The sequence below is a fragment of the Otolemur garnettii genome, unplaced genomic scaffold (genome assembly GCF_000181295.1).
Source record: "Otolemur garnettii isolate 467f Iridium unplaced genomic scaffold, OtoGar3 scaffold00005, whole genome shotgun sequence".
Taxonomy (NCBI): Eukaryota; Metazoa; Chordata; class Mammalia; order Primates; family Galagidae; genus Otolemur; species Otolemur garnettii.
Genome location: NW_003852400.1, coordinates 31,926,451 through 31,940,666, shown reverse-complemented (window position 1 = coordinate 31,940,666; position 14,216 = coordinate 31,926,451). Strand labels below are relative to the sequence as shown.

General features: G+C 34.5%; 1 protein-coding gene across 6 annotated transcripts in view; it reads left to right on the top strand.

Moving 5' to 3' along the window:
- The window catches only part of DGKB (diacylglycerol kinase beta), a 694,453-nt gene that overhangs the window by 396,621 nt on the left and 283,616 nt on the right, over positions 1–14,216 (top strand). For all 6 annotated transcript variants that reach the window (XM_003782718.2, XM_012811488.1, XM_023519015.1 and 3 more), the window contains one exon: positions 100–164. In XM_003782718.2, coding sequence (XP_003782766.1) covers positions 100–164 — 65 coding nt within the window. The remainder of the gene's footprint in view (positions 1–99; positions 165–14,216) is intronic.

Below are 14,216 nucleotides of genomic sequence, written 5' to 3'. Positions count from 1 at the left end.
AAGTTAATTTTAAAATATTATTTCTATTTGAATCTGTACTTCCACAAGATAATCAGATCTTAAACTGTCCTGTTTTTGTTTCCCATTTTCTTCCCTTAGGATGCCTCCATCGCACACAGATTTCACATCATGAGAGAAAAACACCCAGAGAAATTCAACAGTAGGTAAGGTAACAAATGATAAAGCGTTCATTGTGGTAGCTGCATTATGTCACAGGAAGATCGCTATATGGTATGAAGCATTTTGTATGTAGTGACTGACTAAGGCTCAGTGTATGTAAATATTAAGATGACAGGATAAGTCAATTGAATTTTTCTTCTTAGGTTTGAAAGTGACAATCGTGGGGAATACAATGTAGTTATCTTGATTCCATTCTGTGTGCTATGAAAGAAGTATTTTAAGTATAAGTTGAAAATAATACCTTATTGAGACATGCTGGAGGGGGTTGCATGGCTTGGTATGTGACAGTTGTTAATCTTAAGGGGAATGTGAAGTTCTGCTTTGATAATACTGAGTACCTGGATATTGCCTCGGCAGCGTGTGAGTCCTCCAGTCTTTGGCCCGTGTGCCCCACTTGGGCCTCAATTATTACACATGCAAAGTAAGCCAGTGTACATGTTCATGCCAATGCGAACTATTTTTAGAGACATATTCCTCATGAAAAAAAAAGCCTTGACAAACAAAATTATTTTTCTTCTGATAGAAGTAGGCTATATCTTAAAACTGTAGATACTGACTTTATTGCAGTTACTCTGCGAATGAGCAAAAGCTTTGGCTCTGTATCCTCTCTGTCTCTAAAAGGAAACAGGGCTCCCTCCACTGCTTTCCCCTCCAAAAATGGGGCAGAAGTCAATCACCTTTGCATCAATTATTCTTCCTTGAACTCTACACATTTCATGAAGTTACACAATCATAATTAGCAATTCTGAATGTTTAAGTGAAATCATTTACGATATTCAAAGCCAAAGGCTCTGTGGTCTCTGTATTTGACTAAGTTGATGTTTTATATAAATATACAGACCCTTTATGGGCTAACTGCCAGGGAAAATTTTTATGTTTGTTTCAATTTTGTCCTACACGAGTGCGTTGATATAATATTCTTCCATGGAAATTTATAAGAAATAAATGCATTAATTTATAATAAGTGTATTTTCAGAATTTTAAATTTTCCTAAACTATAGACCTATAGACTTGAGTGTACTGCTTTATGCAAGAATAGTCATAGTGAATAGTTTCATGATTAGTGAGGTCTTATTTGATTTTTCACTAAATTTACCTATTAAAATGATTAGTAAAACAAATAAAAACTTATTTTTAATACATCCATTAGGTATTGCCTCAGGTTGTTCTTTACCCTACAAATTATAAATCACAACCTTGTTCCTCATAGCTCAAAAAGCTATAATTTTTGTTTTAAGGAAGATAGAAAAAATGTACAAAAGGATATTTATGTGTGCCTCTGATTATTTTCAGAAGGATTCACCAAAGTCCTGTACCTCTAGTTGTTTCTGGAGAGGGGAACAAAGTGGTCATGTGACAACTGAATTTTTCTTTTGTGATTTTTTTGTACTGTTTGAATTTCACTTCAGGTACAACATAAAATTAAATCAAATGTAATCTAATTAATAAATTGCACCTGTGAGTAAGTCTTCTATCTATAATAATGAGACATTTTCATTTTGCAAGAGTTAGTCTCAATTCATGAAATATATGAATGTAAATTGACATACCAATGAAATTAATTTCACTGTTTACTTTGTAGTACTTAATGACATAATTTAAATATCTTTGAATAGCCTGAGAATGAATATGGTTATGAATGTACCCAAAACCATATTATAAAATGAAATAGCCTGTGCTTTCCCAAATGTCATTCTATGAAGCATCCATGACTTTTTATTCATATATTTAAAAATCTTTTAAGCAAAAAAAAAAAAAAAAAAAAAGCTGTTTGGAAAATGTAGCATTTATTGTACCCCTTCAGGAGTTTAACAACATAAATGCCCATGAAGACTTTAAGATACGCATAGGGAAAACAGAAAAGTTAGCAACCTATAAGGCATTACTGTCCCACACTTATTCAGGAGTGAGAGAGACCTAAAGAGGAAGGGAGGGGAGGAGAGAATTGAAAGGTTATGTCAATATATTCAAATTTGACAGCCTATATGCAAGAAGACCAATATTATGACCTCTTCTCAGGTGCCAGAGCTAATGAACTTCTCTCTACAAAATAATTTTAATTCTTCTTAATAATAAAGACCTCTACGATTCCCATATCTATTTAATTTTTATTATCAGTAGCACTACTAATTTATGACATTCCTCCCTGGCCATTAAGTGACAGATGTCATTTCAATGTGTTTGTGTAGCTTGATGTTTTCATGAGTGTGAAAGCACATATTATTGAAACTTCTTTGTAAATCTGAGGTGGGTAAGTCTTGCTTATAAATAAGTTACAGGAATATTTTACTTGAGATAATAACATAGAAAATGCTTTCCGAAATGACAGAAAATCAAAGGGTTCTAATGTAAGTTCAAATAGTGCCAGGTATATAATACGTGCTCAATGTATTATTATTGGCCAACTGTATTAAGATGACAACCCTAAAATGCTATATATTGCCGAGTCGGTTAAGTATGTACCTTTCAATCTATGCTTTTATGGATTAAATCTTCACTTAGAGTTTCAGATATTTTAGGTAACTCCCTAAACCATATTATGGATAGGAAAATGTTCTAATAAATTTCTATAAGGAAGACATATTTTTCACAAGCAGTTTCGTACTTACAAAGGCAGATGTTCAGGTTTCCACACTGGGACGGGTTCAGCCATAGCACGCTTTCATATTTTCAGGAATTTGCAGATGGTTTTTTTTTTTTTTCAAGTACTCCTAATAAGGGTGTTTCAAATCAGATCTCTTGTCACAATAAATCATCTGCCATTAATATCACCCTCTAGCATACTCACCTTGAAATTCATTTATATTTTAAAGAACATGATGTTTCTAACATTATCTTAAGGAAATTAATTACCAAAATATATAGTTCTGCTCTCTATGCTTCTTATGACAGAAATTGAAAGAACTGAGAAAGGTAATGATTTTTCCGGTGCTTAAGAGTCAAAAGGTCTATCTCGTATTCCTTCCAAATTTCGACCAATGTAAGTTAACTGTTACAAGGAAGCATACTACTTCACTTTCTAAACTTTAATATATTCTTTCGTAAAACTGAAGATTTAAATAAAGACTTTCCGTCTTATATTCCAAGGCAACAATAATACTAAAAATATTCATGGTGCTGTGATTTCAAAGTATACATTGTATTACAAAGTACTGAAATTTAATATAGTCACATAAATTCACTATTGCTATTTAAAATCATATTTACATTGTTAAAATTCATATACATTATACTTCTAATGGTCTGGTTTAGATAGAGGATTTTGAGTGCTTGCTTTTAAAATTTGGGTATTAATAACAATCAATACTTTAAAGTATGAAGCCATCAATATGATTGTGGAAGTTTATAAAAATCTTAGGAAAGATGTAAGTGTTGAATTCCATGAGCAAAACTATCCAACCTTGGCAAGAATTAACATATAATATGCAAAATGGACTTAGCTATCTTGAAAGTATTGGTGGCCTTAGAAAGATTTCCTAAAATTATAATCATGTTTTCAAAACCAATTTAAATTTTCAAGGTCTGATACCTAAATCTATTTTACTGAATAAAGCTAAACCATCTAGCAAGCCCTGATGGCCGAGGATCACAATGGTACTATAAAATCCACACTGCTTCTTTAAAAGGGTCTGGTGTCCAATGTCCCGTATTCTGTTCAGAGGGATGTGGCTTCTTTCTGTACTTTTCTCTGAGACTTCAGTAGCTACATAATGTGGGAACATTATTTCATTGTGTTTTTGTCTTCTATATTTCTTACTTCTTTTATTGTTTATATACTTTTTATAAACCTAAAAAAGTAATGGATGAAAACTGATATATGCCTTGCCTATGCAGAGTCTTGAAACTGCATAACCATCTTTTCAGGTATTAGGAATACCTCTTAGCTTTCTCAGTCTTTTTATATACCTCACCTATAATAACCAAGATGCAGAATAAATAGAAATTCTACATCATAAAGCCTTGATTACCAAGTCCTGCTAATAAATAATATGTACTGACTTATAATTAGTTTTGTGCTTCTTATCAGTTTTATAGGTCAGCAATATATAATTATCAACCAGTTTATATTTACTTGGTGATGGTAGTGAACCACAGTATAAATCATTTTTTTCTCTCTTGCTTTCTATCTCACTGTCTCCTTCTCCATATATATACTGTTATTTTACAAATGTGTATAAGTTTCATAACTTGTAATATTAAGCATTATGCTAAAGATAATAGAATTATATTTTGCATAAATATTAATCTAATGAGAGATTTTATTGAAGCAAGTATTTTATTAGTCAAAATAGCTTATTAATTGTTCTTGATTTTGAAGTGACAATTCCATACCCTTTTATGTTAAATTGTGTTTGTGTGCAATCTATTCTTGGAAACTGTAATTTTTATATATTCCACACTTCATTTTATTTGGAAAGTTCTACTTTCCAAGTTCAGAATAGATACATCGAGCCTATATATTTGTTTTCAATGTCTACTCTGATCCTAAAGAGATAACAAAAAGCCCACACACGAACAAATGAGATAGAAAATTGCCATTTGTTATCTAAACGGAAAAGCTCCAATTAAAATTCTAGAATAAAATGTGGAGGTAAAAATAAAATGATGTTTCAGTAGTGACAGAAAAATACTACATTACAGCCAAATATTTGTACTTACTATTTAGAGTACCATTGAAAATTATTCCTCTGAATTCAATGAAATAAATTTTTGAAGCTTCAGAGGAACATTCATATTCTTTCTTGTATCATAATGTGTTAATATCTGCAATTTTTTCATCTTGTGTGGGATTTTTTTTTTTTTTTTCATTTTTTGGCCTGGGCTGGGTTTGAACCCACCACCTCTGGTGTATGGGGCCGGTGCCTACTCCTTTGAGCCACAGGCGCCGCCCAGGAATTTTTAATATATGTTTAATAAAAGCCAATTGACAATTATCTTCCAATGAATTTCATGACATCGTCTTGTACATATATATTGTACCTATATTTTTCAGTCAGATGTGCATACATAGCAAATAAAATATAAGAGATATAACCACTTTGGTCATTTCCTTAAAAAAAATATAACACTTCTTTTTATTCTAACTTAGAATATTACTATATTATATTCTTTAAGTAAAATTCATAGAATATTCGTGTGTATTACTATTAACCCAGGTTTTGCAGATGACTAAACTACTGCTTACATGAAGTCAGGCTGTAAGACATTTGGTAATAATTTTCATTTTTCATATTTTATTTATGTAAGACTTTCAAGCACATTACACGTGTTCTTGCTATACACATATTTCTAATATAAGGCTTTTAAAAACATTTTACTAACCATTTTCTAACCAATTTTGGTATATGTGGTGCCAGTACAAGCACTTACTAGCCAATTTATATGTTTTCCTTAAGTTGAGACATTTAAGTATTTTGTTTGAAATGAGCATGGAGAAATGTGAATGGTTAAATGAGTCGGAGCTGTGAGCACACTGATACAGAGGGCTTCAATTTACCAGAAGTTTCCTGCATAATTTCCTGGTGTCCTTATACCAGAACACTTACATCTGTATCCAGGCTCTTCAAATGCATACCCTAAGATAGTGGATGAGTCAGGATTGGAAGATCAATAAAGGAGAGAGTCAGAAACTTCTCTTTCTTCCTTCTTACCTCTCCGACCCTCTCTTTCATTCCAAATTTCTTATTTTCTTGATCATTTTTTCTTTACTTTGCCACTGCAGGGAAGAACAAACGATGAATGAAGGTCTTGAAACTTGGATACAAAATTGTTTATCTGCTACTGATTTGGTCAATTAGTCAGCACACTACACATTTATCCATTTATAGGATGACATCCAGCTAGAAGTTCCAACTTCAGAATCTCTAAGGCAAATGAAGAAATAGAATTTGGGATAACAGAGATACTTTAGATAGTGTTAGACTCTACAGAAGAATTTAAGCTAGATGAAAATGCTACACTGTAATAACTGTACAGGGGAAAGAATAGTTTCTGGAAACCCCCAAGTTAGGGTAACTATTGGGCTCTAAGGGACATAGGTTGAGGATGGGGTCATTTATATATTCTCTAATTAGGTACAGAAGAAGTATTTATTTCTAGTTTCTGTTTCCACATACTTAGATTTTTATAAGTGTCTCTTCCATGCGAACATTCTAAATATTTCCTTCTTGATTTTGCCTTTCTATTCCTAGGCTTTGTATTATTACTTTACATGAATTTGCATGTGGTCTATGCAAAAAGTTTATACACCCACGTGTGCGCACACACGAATACTCACTTCCAAGACAACAAATAAGAAAATAAGGTTTGTGAAACAATAGTAGTTAGTTCGGAGATGTCCACAAAATAGACAATCTAAGTATAGTTTTCTAATAAGAAAAGTACTAAACGGTTAGAAGAATATGTCTACTATGTCTGCATGGAAACATTTGGGGAGAACATGTCAAGTTAAAACACAAAGTAAATTATTTTTTGTTTTATACAAGCTGACAGCAAACACATATGTAACATATATATGTATATCACATGTCATATATTGTTATGTATTATAATGTGATATATATTATAACATAGATATTACCTATGCCTATGTAAAACTGCAGTTAGTCCATAATAAAAGCATCAATTTAAAGGGAAGAAGCCAGCGATAAGCTTGGACTGAAGTTAGAGCAATTGTTCAAAAACTCCTGTTGCTAATTTGTCAAGTGCTTTGTGGCAGGAGCACAGAAGCTCCTGTCTCCTTTGTGTCGAGGCCCATTCCTTTGGTTGCCATCAGTCTCTCTGACAATAGTCACAAGATCCCATCGTGTTCTGAGGACGGTGGAAGTCCTTTCAGTTAATTAGACAATAGACAGCCTATTTTGGGAAAAAGGCCTGTTACTTTGACTGATGCAATCACAGATTATTTTTCTCTTTGATATCTGTAGGTCAACTATAGAATTGTATTTGCAATTGATTAGAGTTCAAATGTTATTTTGGTAGCATAAAGTCAGCTCCATATAAAATTGATTTAATTTGACTTTAAAACATCTAATTTCTGATATCCAGATGTGTTAGGATTTACTCTATCAGTAATATAATAAAAATATTTTTGCTTCTTCTAGAATAGGATCGATTGATTCTTGATGGCAATTATACCGGGGAACAATTTTGAGGACCTTTGCTGTAACACTTCCGTATAGGATATATTAAGTATAAAGTAAGTCTATCTGGAACTCTTTCCAAACAGGTTAATCACCTCATTATAAGGCAGTCTTACTTAGAAAGTAGTCCCCTGGCATGGCTAATTAGAGCTAATTAGATCCTCTCCCTGGGATTGATGTTTAGTACCTAAACATTAGTTACTAATGCCTTTCTTCTGTAATACATATAGTCATATGGATATGTTCAGCATTATTTTTTGTCTGAGCAAAGTTAGTTCCAAAGTATTAATGCTAAATGGCTGATTTACTTTTAAAAAATGATCCCCTCATCAAATTGCTCTTTGGCAAGAAAAATGTTCTCACATATGTAGCATTTTGAAGTTTGTATTTTCTGTTTTGTATTTCTATATTAAGACTATTTGCACAAAGTGGGGGATCTTAATCTATCCTCATTTTCCTGTGTGTTGATAGGTACTAGCCCTAATTCAGGAAGAAAATGTGTCCTTACTGAATAAAATTTCTAAGAGAATAAGAAAGTAGAAGTAAAAAACCTTCGTTTCTTATGATTTGTTTTTATTTTAAGTTCTCAAAAGTTTCTCCCTTCCCCCCTTGGCTTCTAGTAATAAAATACCCTAAAGGCTATGACTTTATTTTACTTTTTAGATTTTATTTGGTAAACATTTATGTGTTTATCAAATATATCAAAAATATGTAAAGAATAATCATGGTATCTTAGTCATTATTCAGTGTAACAACCCTTTGACACCATATAGTTTGGGTTCCTTTTCTTCTAAGCCAGGTGTCCTCAAACTACGGCCCCTGAGCCACATGCAGCCTGCCTAGGCCTGCCAGGTGTTTTTGCTGCCGCTACCTGTCCTGCTTAGCAGCCGACTTGTCCCAGGGCCCACATTCCTGCCCTCCAATGGTCTGAGGGACAGTGAACTGGCCCCCTGTTTAAAAAGTTTGAGGACCCCTGCAAGTCTAACCCCTCACTGATAACTTCCTAAGGTGTGGTAGTGTCCTCATTCCCCTTCCCACGTCTGCCTACCCCTTCGCTCCAAAACAAATGTCACGTGTTTAAGACATATCCAGATCTTTTCCATGTACTATTTTTATGTAATAAAGGATTGCAAAGTTTAACATCTAAAACAATCATTTTATTATATGCCTCTCTTCTGAGGGTTAGAAATTCAAAGATGGAACAATGGCTTTTCTTTGCCTCGTGATTTCCTTCGTCTGGGAAGTCTCGGGGTAGAGGTGATGTGATAGTCCGGGACTGGAATCTTCTGGAGACAGGGTTACTTTCATGTTTGGTAACTGATGCTGGCTGTCACCTGACCTTACCAGGAACCACTACACGTGGCTTCTCCCTGTGGCCTGGGCCTTCTCATAGCCTAGTAGTCTGGGATAGCCAGATTTCTGACATAGTAGTTGAGGCTGTCAAAAATGAATACCCCAAGAGAATAGGCAAAAGCTATATGGCCTTTTTTGGCTTACCCTCAAAACTAGCATAAATCCTCGTTCGGATTCGAAGCGCGGGTCATACACATTACCTCTCAATTGGGAGTGAGACAATAATATGAATAATACCAGGCTCTTATTTCAAGAAGTATAGAGTATAATGGATATGCTATCACAATGTACTATTATAATAATAGCTACTATTTATTTAGGAATAATTCTTCCAAGTCACTGAGTTGTTTTTATCACACAATATTTCCTTTAATCATCTAAGTAACTCTACTCTGTAACTATTATTATTGTGTCTGTAAGTATTGTTATTTTCATTTTACCAAGGTGGATGTTGTACATATATGTATATTTCATAGTGGCAGAACCAAAGTTCATGCTCTTAAGAAAAATACATAGTCAAGGGTAAACCGTGACTTTAAAATATCTCCTACATTTTCCATATCCTACTCTTAATTCCCATGACACTTTCTATTAATTCTTGAACTATAGCTGCAGATGTAACTTCCAATTCTTTCTTATCCATTTCATTTGCTGAGTCCTCTGAGTCTGGTAACATTAACAGTCTTACTGAGTTCATTTCCCTGACCCCACTACTTACTGCTAATCCCAGAGGCTGACCTTGACATCTATACTGGGCCCCATGTTAGTTAGACGTGGAGGTAAAGGGGCCTATAATTTGCTGAGAATTGGTGAGGGTGACAAATGGGATGCTATATTTTATATAGAACTTTCTTTAGATAGATTACATAGGTGGCATAGAATACAGCTTTATTTCTGCAGACAAGACTGAAATGACCTGGATTGGAGGAAAACGGGTTATTAGAATTATAAAGGCAACTTAAATTTCAAGTACCATGTCTTATTTCCTGGAAATTAATAGTTCTTTATTTCCAGTGTTTATTTCCAGGGTTTATTCTCAATGTTGGGTTGATAACCTCCATGTCAGACTTTGAGAAGAAAGAACTATTCCAATAGTCCCAAGTGTTTGAGTCTTTCCTGAATCTGCGCAGATGTCCTATGCATTAGTATTGTATCTGCTATTCCACCAACATGAATTGGTCACAGAAATCACATCCATTGATGGCATTTTGTCTTAAAAAGCCCTTAAAGGCCATGTCCCTTTCATATTTTTTCTGAAAATTGAACCTGACTTACCACTTATAACCTAAACAAATATAAAGAATGCTTGGACAAGAAGGACATGCTCATAGCCCAACACACCTGACGAGTTTCCCTGCAAACAGTATGGGTGCTGAGCACTCCACGTACTGACAAGCTGTGCACTGTTGACATCTTACTTATCGGAAAGCACCAGGGGCATATGAAGCCATAGCTCCCAAATTTATCCATCATGATCATTGCATAATCTAAAGTTGAAATATATACATTATGTTTTAATACATATATGAATATTTATACATTACTTTTATTTTTATTTTGTATATTACTTTAATACTTTTGTTTTTTGACTTACCAATAAAAATCATATATATTCAGGATGTACCACATGTTTTGACATATGTATTATTGTGGAATATCTAAGTTAAGCTGTTTAGCCTATGCAACACTTCATGTATCTTTTGTAGCAATAGTATTTGAAATTTCTCAGCAAATTTCAAGTAATTTTATATGAATAATATTAATAATATTAAAAAATTTTTAATGGAAAAATAAACCATACACTAATCAAATATTAATATATGCATTCATATATATGAATTCAAAATCAGTTTATGTAATGAATAAATAATGGTTATATAGATAATATTTGATATATAAATATAAATATGGTATATTTATATACAAGATCATGTGTTTTTATGGTTTGATTTAATAGTTAAAAGCTACTCTCCAGAAATTTTCATTTTTGAAAGTAACTCCCAGAAAATCTATTGCATGGAGTCTAAGAACTTTATTTCATTCTCTGAACAGGAGATTCTGTAACTTGACTGGTCAAAAATAGAAACAGCGACTACAGAAATAAAATATCAAACTTAATTCTTCCTGTCTCCGTGTATAAACACCAGCCTTATTAGTGTTACTGTTTTAGCAAGGCCCTAAACTATATGGATAACCTCTGGGTCCAGGATAGGCACTGAGTCAGGGCTTGGTAATTTTTTTTTCAACTAATTTACTAAAAGATACTACCAGTTTGATTTCCTCATTCCTGTCCGGCATCTACCTCACCAGCTCCCACCTTTTTTAGTCTTTGTCTTTATGATCCCCGGAAATAACTATGGTGTTGACATGCTTAGGATTTAATTAAGAATTTCTTATTTCATAGAAATATTTCCTTGGGAATGGCACTACAGCTCTCAATACCCCTAATATTCAAAGGAGAGATATATGGAAAGGATCCAACCCAGGGCACCTGTTTCACTTGGCACATTTATTCACAATCTTCTCCCAGTTGACATCTCATTTCTATCCTTAAGCCAGCTTGTGTGCACATGCAAACATCTACTTCCAACCATGCAAATCCCTGGATGATGCATCACAGAAAGTCTTGACATTCATTGTGCGCCCCAACAGCTAAGAGTGATGATCTAGCTATGTGTCACGCATGAGCATATGTGACTACGCACTGTGCTTTTCTGTGGAGACTTAAAGACAACACTGAAAAGCAGGAAATCAGGGTGGAAGGTCATCCCTGGATCTCCTCAATCACCTGTTCTCTCTCACAGATACTATCATGTGCTAGTTAGGACTCCCAGCCTTTCACTAGTGGCCATTCCACTTCCTAGCTGTGTGACCCTTGCAAAATTACTCCCCTGTATTCCACAATTTTCTGATCACTGTCTAATAGCACCAAGCTTGGGGTTCGTTGCAAAGATAAAATAACAACAGATGAAGACCATAAAGTAAGACAGATTATCCCCAGCCAAGGTCACAACCATAAAACTTACATTGCCTGGTAATCCTATATATATGTTTCCTTATCCAATTACTTCTCTCCATCGCCACAAAACCTCTATCCAATTTTCCTCTTTATCTTCAAACCTTCAACCTCTTTCACCTTTCAAGACTACCTTGCTTTAATAGTATATGGATGACAAAATACAGAAACCATTATGTGGAAAATAATCCAGCTCCCAAATAACAAACCTACAACCTATTTATATCCATATTCGCATTTCCTTCATTCTTTCTGACAGAAGAGAAAAGTTACTCCTCCATTAATCTAGGGCAAGGTCCTTCCACCTTGTGACCCATATCTCTTCCATACTACTATTATCAATGCTTTCTCTGGAGCCTTGGAGTATATTTTATCTGTCTGTATTTATCTTTCATAGCCTGCAGGCTCATTCCCTGGTTTTCTCTTCATACTTAAAAAAAAAAAAAAAATCAGACTCTCTTGATACTGATTTACTTCATTTCCTTCCCAGCTGTAATGAACTGAATGTTTGCATGCCCTCAAAATTCAGGGTTTGAAATCCTAGCCCCTGTTGGGATGGTGTTAGGAGAGTGGGCTTTTGGAGGGAAGGAGGACATGAGAGTGGAGCCCTGATGAAGGGGATCGGTGCTTTTATAAAGGAGACCGTGGACTGCTGGCCATCCTCTATCTACCATATGAGGGCATAAAAATAAGATGGTAGCCCTGGACTAGAGCCCTCATCAGAACATGACCATGCTGACAACAGGACCTCAGACTTCCACCCTCCAGAACGCTGAGAAACACTTTTCTGCTGTTTAGAAATCCCCAGTCTCTGGTACTTTGCTGTGGCAGACTAAGCCGACTAAAACACAGCCAAACGCTTTGAATAAACTTTCCATACTCCCATCTCTCATTCATGCCCCTATTAAAATCACTCTAATCCAGATTCTCATTCCAGCACTTTCCCTGTAAACCTGCTTTAATCTTTCTTCATAAAACACGCCACCCGACGCTCTGTGAAGTTGGAGCTGATGTGCTGTCTTCTTCTGTGATCTAACCGAGGCATAAATGTCATCTCGGTGCTTAGAAAGGCTAGTTCTCAGTTTATTGTCTCTAATCTCGTGAAACTTCATTGAGAGTGATCTTTCCAAAAACTGCTAACCAACCTCCCTTCATCAAACGCAATAATTTCCAACTCCTTATGACATTACCGGGCCCTCCACGGTCTGTTTCCTAGCCAGTAATGTTTTGAGCTTTGCCTTTTTCCTTTGCTAGTTCTGCCTTTCCCCGCCCTTTAGATTGTTCTTCAAGAAACTGATAGCTGTTTGGTTACTGCTGCATAAGGATAGTTTTTCCTTGTTTTGCTGGCCTAGGCTCATCCCAATACCACCTTCTTCTTCCTTTTTATAGAATTTGTGGAGAGCTAATCACTTAAAATATGCTTTTAATTCTGTGATATATTTTGATTTAACTAGTCTAGGCTTTCTTCTTTCCAAACTATTAATATAAGGCACCTGCTACTTCTAAGTCCGGTTAAGAAAGAAGGGACCACAGTTCTGTTATTAAGTTTCAAAAGAAAATTAAGGGGAAAAAATTAAGAATAGATTTGAAAAGTTCATAATTGTGGCTTCTAAATATCAAGGTGGAGGGAGCCTAAAGGCCTCAGAGGGTGAGATGTATGTCATAATTATGACATCTTACAGAGCCTCCAGGCTGATCCAACTCCAAAAAAAGCTTTATTTAAATGCATGTGTATTTTTATGGCATCTAAAGGCAGTTGAGCAATAAAAAGCTAACCAAGAGTCAAGAAATTACTGCTGGAATTGGTGTTGCATGGGAAAGAATGACAAAGTCAAGGAAAATCCTAAGTGCCATTTCTCATATTCTTTAATTTTTTCACATTTTTAAAATCTAAATATAGTATTTTCAGTCTTCCAAGTCTTCATAATTCTCAACTTAAATTTTTTAATGTAGGCTTTATTACAGCCGAGTGAAGGTTATTTTCAGCGAGGTACAGTGTTTATGCCTGTAATCCCTAGCATTTTGATAGGCTGAAGAAGTAGGATGGCTTCAAACCAGGAATTCAAGACCAGCCTGGGCAACATAGTGAGATCCCATTTCTAAAAAAAGGAAAAAAAAGATTTTATGTTTAAAATCACAATTATATAGTTTTTATCAAAACCATAGGAATAGAGAAGTTAGATATTGATTTTGTTTTAAGACTTTGTTAACTGATTTTTTTTTTACATTTTAAACGAATATATTCCTTTATTAACTTGGTAAAATATATATAACAAAATTTCCCACTTAATTTTGATATGTACATTTCAGTAGCATTGGATACATTTGCATCATTGAGCAACCATTACCACCTTCCATCTCCACAAATTTTTATTATTTTTATTTCCTTTTAGAGACAAGGTATCACTCTGTCCTTCAGGTTGGAGGATGGTGGCCTAATCATAGTTCACTGTAACGTCAAATTCCCAAGAACAAGTGATCCTCCTGCCTCAGCCTCCCAAGTATCTGGGCAACTAGACACATAC